Source organism: Anoplophora glabripennis, unplaced genomic scaffold, assembly GCF_000390285.2.
Source record: "Anoplophora glabripennis isolate ALB-LARVAE unplaced genomic scaffold, Agla_2.0 scaffold84, whole genome shotgun sequence".
NCBI classification, from domain to species: Eukaryota; Metazoa; Arthropoda; class Insecta; order Coleoptera; family Cerambycidae; genus Anoplophora; species Anoplophora glabripennis.
The window spans coordinates 1,317,466-1,333,391 of record NW_019416213.1 but is presented as its reverse complement, the minus strand read 5'-3'; the positions used below and the strand labels follow the sequence as shown (position 1 = coordinate 1,333,391).

The 15,926-nt window shown below is 30.9% G+C and overlaps 2 protein-coding genes across 2 annotated transcripts; both read left to right on the top strand.

Moving 5' to 3' along the window:
• The first annotated feature begins 5 nt into the window (after nucleotides 1-5).
• On the top strand, nucleotides 6-5,414 carry LOC108904489 (60 kDa SS-A/Ro ribonucleoprotein). Its single transcript, XM_023456460.1, has 7 exons — nucleotides 6-109; nucleotides 783-1,307; nucleotides 2,300-2,502; nucleotides 2,561-2,766; nucleotides 2,824-3,167; nucleotides 3,373-3,607; nucleotides 4,807-5,414. The coding sequence occupies exons 2-7, from the start codon at nucleotides 785-787 to the stop codon at nucleotides 4,937-4,939; spliced, it is 1,644 nt and encodes a 547-aa protein (XP_023312228.1). The 5' UTR covers nucleotides 6-109; nucleotides 783-784; the 3' UTR covers nucleotides 4,940-5,414.
• Nucleotides 5,415-9,580: 4,166 nt separating this feature from the next.
• Nucleotides 9,581-14,367, top strand: LOC111692701 (60 kDa SS-A/Ro ribonucleoprotein-like). Its single transcript, XM_023456815.1, has 6 exons — nucleotides 9,581-10,103; nucleotides 11,209-11,411; nucleotides 11,470-11,675; nucleotides 11,733-12,076; nucleotides 12,282-12,516; nucleotides 13,684-14,367. The coding sequence occupies exons 1-6, from the start codon at nucleotides 9,581-9,583 to the stop codon at nucleotides 13,814-13,816; spliced, it is 1,644 nt and encodes a 547-aa protein (XP_023312583.1). The 3' UTR covers nucleotides 13,817-14,367.
• Nucleotides 14,368-15,926: the final 1,559 nt, after the last annotated feature.

The window sequence follows — 15,926 nt, the reverse complement described above, 5'->3', positions numbered from 1 at the left end:
GGCTCTTGACAAGTGACAGCTGTCTTTATTCATCTTTATATTCATTCTTTTATTCTCATTCTCAAAACCATTCAACAATTTTAATTCATCGTAGTGAACTAATCGAAAGGTAAATAATTATTTAATATTTATTTATTTCATAATGGCGATCGCTAATTGAAATCGTGCGTAGTCTTCACCTTGTTTTCTTCATTTTTAACGTGTGGAAAGCTGACATCACTTTCGTTTTTGGTAACGGTATCACCAATATCTATTTAAGGATTTTTGTTTTAAACTTTAAGCAATTGTTGGGTAATGAATCATATTAGAAATGTTACAGCTTATGTTAACAAATAAAATGATATATACTATGTGTTTGCGTTCAAAGTACATCGAGAATAGGAATAGGAAAAAAATATTTAGAAATTTATTTATTTTGGATAAAATGCTATCTACAAATTCCTGTTTATATTACAGAACATGTGGATGTCGTAATTTGCTTGCTTGGCTTGTGCCACTAATGTAAACAACTGGGTTATTATTTTTAAACATTCAAGGATTGCTCACACTTAGATTTTAGAATAAAATGCATCATATTTATTTTAGTGTGAACAGTTATTTTTATGATGGTTCATGCATATGATTTTGACAGAATATCATATTTTATAAGAAAATTTGAAATCCTAAGAATATGCATCATTTTACTTATAAATAAAAAATATTTAGGATACATTTACGATCTTAAATTTATAAGATGTGTTAATAGCTGTAAAAAAATAATATTTTCTTTCATACATTTTTAGAAATGGCTGCTTCCAAGTTAACCAACGAGGAGAAGCTAAGACGTTTGATATATGTGAATAACACGGACGCTAAATATGTTAGTGGCGGACCAGACAAGTTCCTATCGTTTACAAAATCAAAGAAAGATCTTTTGGACGAATTAATAAAAAATTCCCCAAATGAGTTGCTCAAAATTATATTATCGGCCAATGACGATAAACTCGTACCTTATAGGGCCACGCTATATTTCCTTCTAGCATGCGTTTTGAAATCTGAGGAAGTGACGGAAAATGTTAAACCAGAAGTTTCCGCTATCGTCTTAAAAATATGCAAATCCGATAAGGAGTTTTTCAATTTTATCAAATACGTTTCTGTCTTAAAAGTTAATAAAAAATTGCCACCGACAGTAAATAAAACGATCCGGAAATTTTATGACAGTAAAAGTCCTCAGGATCTAGCAAATTCCTTTGCAAAATTCACTAGTTACCACAGCTGGTCACATAAGGATCTCATTAAGATAGGACACGTAAAGTCTAATACACCTTGTAAGTTATCAAGTTTTATATTTAATTAATGTTTAGAAAAATAACAGAGTTAGATATTGGCTGCAATTTGTTCATAAAAAAAGTGAAATATGATAAAAAGTATTGATAAAATTGCAATAAAGATGACTGTTTGTTAACTATATGCTACTGTGAGCCTTAATCTTGGAAAAATAGGCAGGGTGTCATAATTAGGTATAAAAAGTGTAACCATAGCTTTTTCTATAGAGGATACCTTTGACCTTTAGAAACACACAAGTTTCTTTTCCCAAATTCTATCAAGTAAATTAATTTTTTTTTAAACCTTTTTATGCAATTTTCATACCCTGCTGTTGTTATACTAGGTTAATGTCAGAGGTTACTGACACAGATTCATAAACTAAACGCAGTGCCTTGAAAAAATAATTAATATTTTTTTAAAAATAATTTAAAATATGTTTCAAAATCAGGTTAGCGAGTATTTGTATTTATTCATTATGTAAATTTTATAAAACGGAAAAAATAATTTTAAAACAAATTAATTTTACAATATATGCTTATGCAGATACTAATATTAGTTGATATTAGTAAATCAAGCAAAAAAATATAAGTTTAAATATTTTCGGTATTTTGTCTCATCACTGACAAATAAATATAGTGACTAAAATAACATGTCATACTGTATGTCGGTAGGCATTGACTTTCTAGTAGAGATAAATTGATCAAAATTGATAGCAAAAGGGTGAAATTTAATTAGATTAGATACTGCCAAATAATCTGATAACTTTGCACCACAAAAATGCTCTTATACCAAACATTCAAATATCTTTAAAAATCGATGAAATTACTTAAAAAAAAAATTATTTTAAAGACCCTAACTATTTTAGGAAGCAATTTAGTAGTTTTATTTTGATCACATGCTTCAGTTAAATTTTTTACACTTAATTGTGACCCTGTATTTGATCAAAAATTTTTACCAACTGTTAAATAATTGCTATTGCTATTTCTCTTTTTAGTAAAAAATGTGGTAATAAATTACATACTTTTTAAAAAAACTAACGACAAAGACGGCGACAGCGAAGCGAAAAATATAGTAGACGTTTTGAAAAAGTCTGAGACTTTAAGAAAAACTAAAGATCATAAAGTTGCGGTCCCGATTATTGCAGAATTGAAGGCGACCATCAATCAGGTTGAGCCCAGTCTACGGAAATCTGCTGAAGTAATAAGTATATTAAAAAGAAGTTTCCTATTTAATACAAAATCGTGTTGAATTGCAGGTTTGGAATGCAGTCTTGCCGAACATGTCCCTCTCGGAAGTTTTGCAGACTCTGCCTAAACTTTACAAGCTAGGATTCCTTAAAAAAGATACCCCCACCCAAGCTCTGATCAATGAGACCTTGACGAACGTGGAAAAAGTCAAGGTTAGCGGTATCCACCCCGTAGAAGTCTTCATTCACATGAAAAACTTCGAAAAAGGTGGAAAGTAAGCAAAACCTTAAAACGCCAACAAACTTTTTTTTATTACAGCCGTTATTTCCAGGCCTCTTGATCCAAAGCTATTAGATCACTTGGTTACCGAGAAAAAATTGACCGAGGAAGAGCTTAAACGCATCAAGACGCCGAACGAAGCAAGGAGTCCCATCATCATAAACAACCTGCAAAAGTGCATGAACATATCCTGCAGCAATATCCAACCCTCTGGTAAGAGGTACATGGTTACCATCGACGTCACTGATAAAATGGACAGCCCGTGTCTGCGCAATAAGAACATCACCTCATTGGAAGCGGCGGCGGCATTTACGATGACGTTACTCAAAGTGGAAAAGGATGTCACGGTGGCCGTTTACAAACAGAAAGAGGTCTCCGTGATTCATCTGGATAAAAGTGAGTAGAATTTTTTGTAGCTAATGCTGTTATTTAAAGTACCACGGTTGCTGTCAGTTACAGCCCTTGTTATTCTCGGGCTAGGTTCTCTGGGGGGTGAACCCCTAAGTCTACACTTACATTGATTCCCTGTTGTCGGTTTTAAGGCTTCTACGAATGGAATCGTTCTTCAGACAATGGTGTTTTTATAATATTTATTTTTCAGAGGGGCAGTTTTATGAACATGTTCAGAAATTAAAGGAAAATAAGAGCGATTATTTAATTCCTGCGGCACCCATAGAGTGGGCCATGTCACAGAAGAAACACATTGACATATTTATCAATTTTATACATCATAACGAATATTACGCGTCAGTTCCTAAGGATGTTAAGGAGAAGCTCGCCAAACCCGCGGAGGCTTTGCAGAAGTATAGGAAGAAGTTCAACCTTCAAAACGCAAAGTAAGTCATTTTTTCTGATTTGATGAATGAATTAAGTGAACAGCTGTGAACATTTTTATTAGTCTTACTTTATTTATTTACATCTAGAAAACGGATGATTTTCATTATACAACCAGGATAAACGCAAAATTATCGTAATTATATTTTAAACATGCTTTTTCAATTACTGTCGTTAATTGAAATCATCATCGTAGTATATGCACACATCCAGAAATCTATTACCTATACGCTTATGCCCGTGCACAACTTCACCATGTTGCCAGTATGCAGATTTTTTCTCCAGTTCTGAGACTTTTGTGAAACAAAATCGTCACTATTTTTAAATATCTTAAATGCTGCACAATTTTATTTTAAAATATGTTTGAATGTGTAAGTTTGAATGGGGTTACTTTTGACTTTTAGAAATTTAAAGATCCACTTCTTATTTGTGGAAGGGCGAAATGGGCGGTGACTATTAGACGCCATCATTGTAGCCATCTTTCTCTATCACACGGATTTCTACGACTTACTTTATCGCTCTCACGTAACGGCAAATCGACCATCGGTACTTTCCGACGCTGTATATTATTTACTAACCCACAGAGAATGCACCGCGGAGTGGTGCTCGAGCCGCGCGCAGCGTGACTCGAGGGCCGAAGGCCAAGAGAAAAAGGTCAAGTCCGCGTTAGCGGATTTGCCTACCTTTCTAGTAATGCTTTAAATTTTAATGTACCTAAAGTTAAATTTAACAAAAAAGAACACTGCACTATACAAATTCAGTAAAACTAATGCTTCAGACAGGAAGTTTTGAAATTACCCACCCATCTAGATATTATGTAATTTACCCAAAACTATGTCGATGTTAGAGGTCGTTGGCACTGAAATTCGCAAACTAAACACAGTGCTTTAAAGAAATAGTAACATATACCTACGTTTTATACAAAACTTATTATCAATTTAAAAAATGAATAATAATTCAGCTTTATTTGATCACCCTTATAATGCTGGACCCCCTCCCCCCATGAAAAATTACATCATATAGTTTTACATTACTTACGGGGTAGAAATTCATTTATTTTCCAGTATTTGGACTTCATTAATGTTTAATTAGAAAGTATTAATTGAAACAAAAAATACATTAAACATGTTTCTGTGCAAAATCTATGCAAAACTGATGTATTTCGAAAGACACGTTTTTGTGAAAACATAATTATTTTCAGGTTGGTTACCTGTTGCATGTCCTCACCGCACTTGAATTTCGCCGACGGTTCCGCCAACGTCCTGGACGTAGCGGGACTAGACTTTGGAGTTTCTAAAGCCCTGGAAGCCTTCTGCCGAGGTAATTTCTCCTGAACCGCAACCAAACGTTCTGCAAACTGAGATGTTACACCCATCCGAAATCAAAGTGTTCATTGATAAAATTTATAAAATATTTTTGTTACGAGGAACTCCGCCGTAGAAAAATATTCATACCGAGGTGTTTCAAAATAGTCGAATTTTTTATATGGACGAAACGTGGGTCATTCTTTCGATTTATCTTTAAGAATAGTATAGAATTAAGCCTGCTACGATAGTATTTAAAAACACACTTGAAATAGGCAATGTGATTTCTTTTTATATGACTTTTTTTGATCTGAGGACCGTACTTTCGAATAACTTTATTCGTTTTTTTTTCAAGTAATTTAAAATTTGTATAAAAGCAAAAAGACTAAATCAATATACCGAAATGATAGTACTTTTTAAGTAGCATATAGTAATTAAATTAGGCATAATTGCTTGTTACAAGGAAAATCTCATTATCTTAATTGGCTAATGTATTGTTTTGGTATAACTAATAACTTTTTTCTATAGTAATTAAGTTTAATCTTTATATTTTAATTGGTTTCTTTTTCTTGTTCTATTAAGAAAAAAATTAAATCCTAGACTCAACAGAAAATGTTTACATTTTTTATTTCTTGTTTCATATAATTGATATGATTTTTTTTGTATTACGAATTTTTAAATTTGCGCTACAATTTTTAAAACAATTTTTTTTCTGCAAATAATACTAACAAATTTTTGTCTCTTCGAGAAATATAATTATTTTACTTAACAAACTACATCTCAATCTAAAACAGTAATTTTCCGTAACTCTTTTAGGTATTCGTCGTTGCATTTCCTCTAATTTTAAGTGGTATTAGCAAAAATAAGTTTTTATTTCGTCAGTAAAATAATAAAAAAGCAGCTGTTTTGTGATAATACATAAATAAATACAATTTTTATTCTCAAGTGCCTTGAAGAGTTGGAAAGTCTGTTTTAAAAGGGCCGTTTCTGATTTGGACTTTTTAATCGAAAACAATTCGAAGCGGCTGTTCTACTCTTAATAGTTTCTAATAGATCTTAGTAGTTAAAAACGGAATGATCAGGAAATAACTTGACGAATAACGCGGCTTTTTAATAGTCTTTAATTTAGTTTGCAGTGGGCACACTAAGAGTAGCACTTCACTCGTAATAGTCCGACTTATCAAGTTTATAATTTTTCTGTGATGATACCGATTGAGTTGTTTTCTGATTGTTTACTGGTATCTGCAATTAAGCAAATTGTTATTAATTTTTAATTAAAGGGAGGTAGGTCTGCCCCGTACCGCTCAAAATAGTTTCTGCCTAGCTTTATATGCATCGCAATTTTTTTTTTGCTTGTTTGTACCAGTTAAAACAAAAATCCAAGACGATATTTTCTTGGAGAAACGTGAAATTATAAAAAATGCTCTCTTGCCGGTTTCAGGTGTGAATCCAATGGTCCAAAAAAAAATAAAATATCAAACAGAATAAATTAATAAAGATAAGAATTTTTTTAAATGTCTTTTCTGGATTTTTTTTAAATGTCTCAGTTTTCGTGATGATTACATAAATAACTTTTTTTTTTTTCAATGAACTATATAAACGCCCCCTCCCCCCAATGTCCATCAGTGGATCCATCCCTAATATACAAACCAGTTCACACAGTAAGTGAAAAAACAAAAGAAGATCATCTAATTTTTAATAAATAGACCCAAAGACACATATTTGAAAGCCAACATTTTTTCAGGTGCCAATTTCTGAAAATAACATAATATTATTTCTACAAAGATTATATCAAATTAAAAAACGTAAATTTTATATAGATTTTAAAAATTCATATTTTCATTGTTTTAGTATCTTATTTTTTTATACATTTTATTTATGTTTTTTTATGTTAAAAAATAGGTAATTCCTCCACCAACAATGTACACTTTCTCTTGCACGATTGATCTTTAATAATAAAATTGTAATTTTTTAAAATTTTGTTACTAATTAAATTGTAGTGTTTTTAGGAATTGCAGTATTGAAAAAATTATAGTTTTCAAATATGCGTGTTCTTCGGGTCTATTTAAAAATAAATTTTTATTGACTCATTCACCATTTTAATATATAGGGTGGACCAAATTCAAGACTTCATTCAACATATTTTTCAAAAATTTAGAAAAAAAATAAAGATGTCACAGGCTCTATTTTTGAGAAAAATGAAAAAAATTGAAAGGCAAAACTGCATCTTTAGATTTAGATTTAGATAGATAGGTTTTTTAGATTTAGATAGATTCATTTATGTGGTACAGGTCGCTCAAATAACGTTTTTTCGGTTATAACTTTTATTTTTTTTTAAAAAAAACAGAAATTTTACAATTTATGAAATCTACAAAATTTCCTATCAAATAATATAAAAAAAAATTCACTGTAAGGATATCAAAATTCAACTATTTTATGACCCAATCCAGTGTGCCATGTTCAGGTACTCCTTGACACATTTACATAGGAAACAGCCGAATTGCAATTGATTATTGATTTTGTTTTGCATAAATTATAGTTAAATTTTAGACGTCGAAATATTGTTATTATATAAAAAAAAAATAATAAAAGGCAAAAGTTATAGGAAAATATTGTGTATGCCACTAAATGTAAGCAAAAAGCCGAACAAAAATAAGAAATTTTAACAAATAAAAAGGTTATTTGACATTACAGGAAAACGACTAAAAATTAACAACACCCTGTACCTATTCCTTACAAAAATATCGAAATGCGGTTTTTATCATTCAACTTTTCTCCAAAATTGGACCCATGACACCTACCTACTTTTCTAATCTTCCAATTGATGCCCCAAAACTGGTACCTATAAATGTGGAACTTACCTCTGAGCAATTTTTTTTCCTTAAAGGCTTTGCGGTCCTTTTTCTTTATTGTCAAAGCTGAAAATAATAGATAAAAATTAATGTGTTAATAAACTGTTCTATAGAATACATAGCAAAGGCAATAAATTATTTTGAGTGGTAGTTCAGCTCTGCATTACTTCAATCATTGTTACTCCAAAACCGAAAATGGGAAAGTGATGGACTACTGGCGACCGTTGGTCATTACCTTCCTCAAAAATGTTGTTATATTTTGACCATAGTGTTGAAAGCGAAATATATTTTCAAATTCTGTGAATTACTGAAGGCTGTAACAATTTTTTTATTTTATTAAATTATTTTTTTTTATAATAAATTTTCTATATTTTGGGTTTTCACTGTTTTTATAAATCGATAGTGCTGGGTTTCCCCATTTTTATTACTCCTCGTTCAAAAGGGATATTGTCTTTATGAAAAACTTATTTGCCAATTTTCAAATTCAGCATATCGAAATATAAAAACAAAAATTCGCTGTAGTTAAATTAAATAGTATTCATAATTATACAATTTATTGTTATACATGCATGCATAATAAAATAATACAAGCAAAACTGTGGTGATTTTTTTTTCTTTTTCGAACAAACAAGTACGTATTTGGATTTACTTAATTGTGTCACTTGCTAAATTGTCTTCATAAATTTTCCGTATATTGATCCTCTTAAAATATTCCATTGTTTGTTGCCATGCACGTTATATTCAACAAATAACACTATTTTGACAAAATCTCTGATCCTTTATCATGGCAGATAAAAAATCTAAGTGTCTGTTTCAAATATTCGATATACAAATTGTATGATCAGATCTATTGGGCAATGCAAAGGTAAGTGGGACTTTTTTAAATTTTTTGCTATAATGTTATAATTATTTATATTAGTTATTTTCTTTTCTTAATTAAATAATTTTACAACCTATTTTTAATAGACCTATGTTCTGTTTTTTTTAATATTTAATTATATTTTGGCTTGTATCTTATTTAAAAAAATATATTATTTAGACAATTTCATTAAATGATAAATACACCTATTGTAGTAGGACCAATAATCAATTATCAAAGTTATTAAGTGGATATACTTACAGCAATTTTGAATAATTAGATGTAAGAAAAAATAAGAATTATCAGTTCTTGGCTCAAGGAAATCTCCTTTTTATATTACAAAATACTCGACTCGTGCAAATAGTTTCATGAAGAATGTAGAAATACAAAGTACAAAGGAGATAAAAAAGAAACTATATTTTTTCAATAAATTAAAATTTGTCTATATGATATAATAGAACAAAAATTTTAGGATTAAAAAATATTTGCAAATGCTTATTAAAAGAAGTACATTTTTATTTTAGGTTACTACTACTGTTACTGGTGTGTCTAACACCGTTCGTTTTTTCTGCAGATAATAATCTGTACAAAAATTGTTCGAGGGTTCCATTTTGCACGTAAGTAAGCCGTTTATGCATTAAAAAAAAACGATGAAACGCAAATTTTTATGTACGCAAATAATTAATTCGTCAGAATACAGGGTGTAACTAAATAAGTGTAAAACATTTAAGGGGGTGATTCCTCATCGAAAAAAAGATAGGATCTTTCATATAAAGNTATGATGGTTCATGCATATGATTTTGACAGAATATCATATTTTATAAGAAAATTTGAAATCCTAAGAATATGCATCATTTTACTTATAAATAAAAAATATTTAGGATACATTTACGATCTTAAATTTATAAGATGTGTTAATAGCTGTAAAAAAATAATATTTTCTTTCATACATTTTTAGAAATGGCTGCTTCCAAGTTAACCAACGAGGAGAAGCTAAGACGTTTGATATATGTGAATAACACGGACGCTAAATATGTTAGTGGCGGACCAGACAAGTTCCTATCGTTTACAAAATCAAAGAAAGATCTTTTGGACGAATTAATAAAAAATTCCCCAAATGAGTTGCTCAAAATTATATTATCGGCCAATGACGATAAACTCGTACCTTATAGGGCCACGCTATATTTCCTTCTAGCATGCGTTTTGAAATCTGAGGAAGTGACGGAAAATGTTAAACCAGAAGTTTCCGCTATCGTCTTAAAAATATGCAAATCCGATAAGGAGTTTTTCAATTTTATCAAATACGTTTCTGTCTTAAAAGTTAATAAAAAATTGCCACCGACAGTAAATAAAACGATCCGGAAATTTTATGACAGTAAAAGTCCTCAGGATCTAGCAAATTCCTTTGCAAAATTCACTAGTTACCACAGCTGGTCACATAAGGATCTCATTAAGATAGGACACGTAAAGTCTAATACACCTTGTAAGTTATCAAGTTTTATATTTTATTGTTTACAAAGATAACAGTTAGATATTGCCTTTAATTTGTTCATAAAAAAAAGTGAAATGTGATAAAAAGTTTTGATAAAATTGCAATAAAGATTACTGTTTGCTAACTATATGCTACTGTGAGCCTTTATCTTGGAAAAATATACAGGGTGTCATAAATAGGTGTAAAAAGTGTAACCTTAGTTTTTCACAAAAAAAACCAATATGCTTATTAAAGAGATACAGCGTGTTAAACATTTTATATGTACTTTGATTTGACTAATTTGGAAATAAAAAAAACAAAAGTTAGAAGCCTACAGAGGATACCTTTGACCTTTACAAACACACACGTTTGTTTTGCCAAATTCTATCATGAAAATAGGTTTTTTAACCTTTTTATGCAGTTTTCATACCCTGCTGTCTTATTACATCAGGTGGATTGTGATTATGTAGGTAGTTCACCTAAACTAGGTTAATGTCAGAGGTCACTGACGCAGATTCACAAACTAAATGCAGTGTCTTGAAAAAAATAATGAATATTTTTTATTAAAAACTTGAAATAATTTAAAATATGTTTCAAATTTATCAGGTTAGCAAGTATTTTTATTTATTTATTTATTACGTACGTAAATTTTATAAAACATAAAAAATAATAATTTTAAAACAAATTAATTTTACAAATATATGCTTATGCAGATACTAATATTAGTTAATATTAGTAAATCATGCAAAAAATATAAGTTTTAAGAACACCCGAAATTTTCTTTTAATGTTCGGCATTTTGTTTCACTGACATAACATGTCGTACTATGTGTCAGTAGGCATTAACTTTCCTGTAGAGATAAATTGATCCAAATTTAAAAAATATATTTAGAAAGGTATGATAGCAAAAGCGTTCCAAATTTCATTCAAATACTCTAAAAATCGACGAAGTTATTTTTAAATAATTATTTTGAAGACCAATATCTATTTAAGCAAGCAATTTAGTAGTTTTATTTTGATCAGAAGCTTCAGTTAATTTTTTTACACTTAATTGTGACTATACGATCAAAAATATTTACCAACCGTTAAATAATTGCTATTGCTATTTCTCTTTTTAGTAAAAAATGTGGTAATAAATTACATACTTTTTAAAAAAACTAACGACAAAGACGGCGACAGCGAAGCGAAAAATATAGTAGACGTTTTGAAAAAGTCTGAGACTTTAAGAAAAACTAAAGATCATAAAGTTGCGGTCCCGATTATTGCAGAATTGAAGGCGACCATCAATCAGGTTGAGCCCAGTCTACGGAAATCTGCTGAAGTAATAAGTATATTAAAAAGAAGTTTCCTATTTAATACAAAATCGTGTTGAATTGCAGGTTTGGAATGCAGTCTTGCCGAACATGTCCCTCTCGGAAGTTTTGCAGACTCTGCCTAAACTTTACAAGCTAGGATTCCTTAAAAAAGATACCCCCACCCAAGCTCTGATCAATGAGACCTTGACGAACGTGGAAAAAGTCAAGGTTAGCGGTATCCACCCCGTAGAAGTCTTCATTCACATGAAAAACTTCGAAAAAGGTGGAAAGTAAGCAAAACCTTAAAACGCCAACAAACTTTTTTTTATTACAGCCGTTATTTCCAGGCCTCTTGATCCAAAGCTATTAGATCACTTGGTTACCGAGAAAAAATTGACCGAGGAAGAGCTTAAACGCATCAAGACGCCGAACGAAGCAAGGAGTCCCATCATCATAAACAACCTGCAAAAGTGCATGAACATATCCTGCAGCAATATCCAACCCTCTGGTAAGAGGTACATGGTTACCATCGACGTCACTGATAAAATGGACAGCCCGTGTCTGCGCAATAAGAACATCACCTCATTGGAAGCGGCGGCGGCATTTACGATGACGTTACTCAAAGTGGAAAAGGATGTCACGGTGGCCGTTTACAAACAGAAAGAGGTCTCCGTGATTCATCTGGATAAAAGTGAGTAGAATTTTTTGTAGCTAATGCTGTTATTTAAAGTACCACGGTTGCTGTCAGTTACAGCCCTTGTTATTCTCGGGCTAGGTTCTCTGGGGGGTGAACCCCTAAGTCTACACTTACATTGATTCCCTGTTGTCGGTTTTAAGGCTTCTACGAATGGAATCGTTCTTCAGACAATGGTGTTTTTATAATATTTATTTTTCAGAGGGGCAGTTTTATGAACATGTTCAGAAATTAAAGGAAAATAAGAGCGATTATTTAATTCCTGCGGCACCCATAGAGTGGGCCATGTCGCAGAAGAAACACATTGACATATTTATCAATTTTATACATCATAACGAATATTACGCGTCAGTTCCTAAGGATGTTAAGGAGAAGCTCGCCAAACCCGCGGAGGCTTTGCAGAAGTATAGGAAGAAGTTCAACCTTCAAAACGCAAAGTAAGTCATTTTTTCTGATTTGATGAATGAATTAAGTTAACAGCTGACATCTAGAAAACGGATGATTTCCATTATCCAAGCAGGATAAACGCAAAATTATAATAATTATATTTTAAACATGCTTTTTCAATTACTGTCGTTAATTGAAATCATCATCGTAGTATATGCACACGTCCAGAAATCTATTACCTATACGCTTATGCCCGTGCACAACTTCACCATGTTGCCAGTATGCAGATTTTTTCTCCAGTTCTGAGACTTTTGTGAAACAAAATCGTCACTATTTTTAAATATCTTAAATGCTGCACAATTTTATTTTAAAATATGTTTGAATGTGTAAGTTTGAATGGGGTTACTTTTGACTTTTAGAAATTTAAAGATCCACTTCTTATTTGTGGAAGGGCGAAATGGGCGGTGACTATTAGACGCCATCATTGTAGCCATCTTTCTCTATCACACGGATTTCTACGACTTACTTTATCGCTCTCACGTAACGGCAAATCGACCATCGGTACTTTCCGACGCTGTATATTATTTACTAACCCACAGAGAATGCACCGCGGAGTGGTGCTCGAGCCGCGCGCAGCGTGACTCGAGGGCCGAAGGCCAAGAGAAAAAGGTCAAGTCCGCGTTAGCGGATTTGCCTACCTTTCTAGTAATGCTTTAAATTTTAATGTACCTAAAGTTAAATTTAACAAAAAAGAACACTGCACTATACAAATTCAGTAAAACTAATGCTTCAGACAGGAAGTTTTGAAATTACCCACCCATCTAGATATTATGTAATTTACCCAAAACTATGTCGATGTTAGAGGTCGTTGGCACTGAAATTCGCAAACTAAACACAGTGCTTTAAAGAAATAGTAACATATACCTACGTTTTATACAAAACTTATTATCAATTTAAAAAATGAATAATAATTCAGCTTTATTTGATCACCCTTATAATGCTGGACCCCCTCCCCCCATGAAAAATTACATCATATAGTTTTACATTACTTACATTTTACATTACTGTACTTACATACAGTATTTGGACTTCATTAATGTTTAATTAGAAAGTATTAATTGAAACAAAAAATACATTAAACATGTTTCTGTGCAAAATCTATGCAAAACTGATGTATTTCGAAAGACACGTTTTTGTGAAAACATAATTATTTTCAGGTTGGTTACCTGTTGCATGTCCTCACCGCACTTGAATTTCGCCGACGGTTCCGCCAACGTCCTGGACGTAGCGGGACTAGACTTTGGAGTTTCTAAAGCCCTGGAAGCCTTCTGCCGAGGTAATTTCTCCTGAACCGCAACCAAACGTTCTGCAAACTGAGATGTTACACCCATCCGAAATCAAAGTGTTCATTGATAAAATTTATAAAATATTTTTGTTACGAGGAACTCCGCCGTAGAAAAATATTCATACCGAGGTGTTTCAAAATAGTCGAATTTTTTATATGGACGAAACGTGGGTCATTCTTTCGATTTATCTTTAAGAATAGTATAGAATTAAGCCTGCTACGATAGTATTTAAAAACACACTTGAAATAGGCAATGTGATTTCTTTTTATATGACTTTTTTTGATCTGAGGACCGTACTTTCGAATAACTTTATTCGTTTTTTTTTCAAGTAATTTAAAATTTGTATAAAAGCAAAAAGACTAAATCAATATACCGAAATGATAGTACTTTTTAAGTAGCATATAGTAATTAAATTAGGCATAATTGCTTGTTACAAGGAAAATCTCATTATCTTAATTGGCTAATGTATTGTTTTGGTATAACTAATAACTTTTTTTCTATAGTAATTAAGTTTAATCTTTATATTTTAATTGGTTTCTTTTTCTTGTTCTATTAAGAAAAAAATTAAATCCTAGACTCAACAGAAAATGTTTACATTTTTTATTTCTTGTTTCATATAATTGATATGATTTTTTTTGTATTACGAATTTTTAAATTTGCGCTACAATTTTTAAAACAATTTTTTTTCTGCAAATAATACTAACAAATTTTTGTCTCTTCGAGAAATATAATTATTTTACTTAACAAACTACATCTCAATCTAAAACAGTAATTTTCCGTAACTCTTTTAGGTATTCGTCGTTGCATTTCCTCTAATTTTAAGTGGTATTAGCAAAAATAAGTTTTTATTTCGTCAGTAAAATAATAAAAAAGCAGCTGTTTTGTGATAATACATAAATAAATACAATTTTTATTCTCAAGTGCCTTGAAGAGTTGGAAAGTCTGTTTTAAAAGGGCCGTTTCTGATTTGGACTTTTTAATCGAAAACAATTCGAAGCGGCTGTTCTACTCTTAATAGTTTCTAATAGATCTTAGTAGTTAAAAACGGAATGATCAGGAAATAACTTGACGAATAACGCGGCTTTTTAATAGTCTTTAATTTAGTTTGCAGTGGGCACACTAAGAGTAGCACTTCACTCGTAATAGTCCGACTTATCAAGTTTATAATTTTTCTGTGATGATACCGATTGAGTTGTTTTCTGATTGTTTACTGGTATCTGCAATTAAGCAAATTGTTATTAATTTTTAATTAAAGGGAGGTAGGTCTGTCCCGTACCGCTCAAAATAGTTTCTGCCTAGCTTTATATGCATCGCAATTTTTTTTTTGCTTGTTTGTACCAGTTAAAACAAAAATCCAAGACGATATTTTCTTGGAGAAACGTGAAATTATAAAAAATGCTCTCTTGCCGGTTTCAGGTGTGAATCCAATGGTCCAAAAAAAAATAAAATATCAAACAGAATAAATTAATAAAGATAAGAATTTTTTTAAATGTCTTTTCTGGATTTTTTTTAAATGTCTCAGTTTTCGTGATGATTACATAAATAACTTTTTTTTTTTTCAATGAACTATATAAACGCCCCCTCCCCCCAATGTCCATCAGTGGATCCATCCCTAATATACAAACCAGTTCACACAGTAAGTGAAAAAAACAAAAGAAAATCATCTAATTTTTAATAAATAGACCCAAAGACACATATTTGAAAGCCAACATTTTTTCAGGTGCCAATTTCTGAAAATAACATAATATTATTTCTACAAAGATTATATCAAATTAAAAAACGTAAATTTTATATAGATTTTAAAAATTCATATTTTCATTGTTTTAGTATCTTATTTTTTTATACATTTTATTTATGTTTTTTTATGTTAAAAAATAGGTAATTCCTCCACCAACAATGTACACTTTCTCTTGCACGATTGATCTTTAATAATAAAATTGTAATTTTTTAAAATTTTGTTACTAATTAAATTGTAGTGTTTTTAGGAATTGCAGTATTGAAAAAATTATAGTTTCCAAATATGCGTGTTCTTCGAGTCTATTTAAAAATAAATTTTTATTGACTCATTCACCATTTTAATATATAGGGTGGACCAAATTCAAGACTTCATTCAA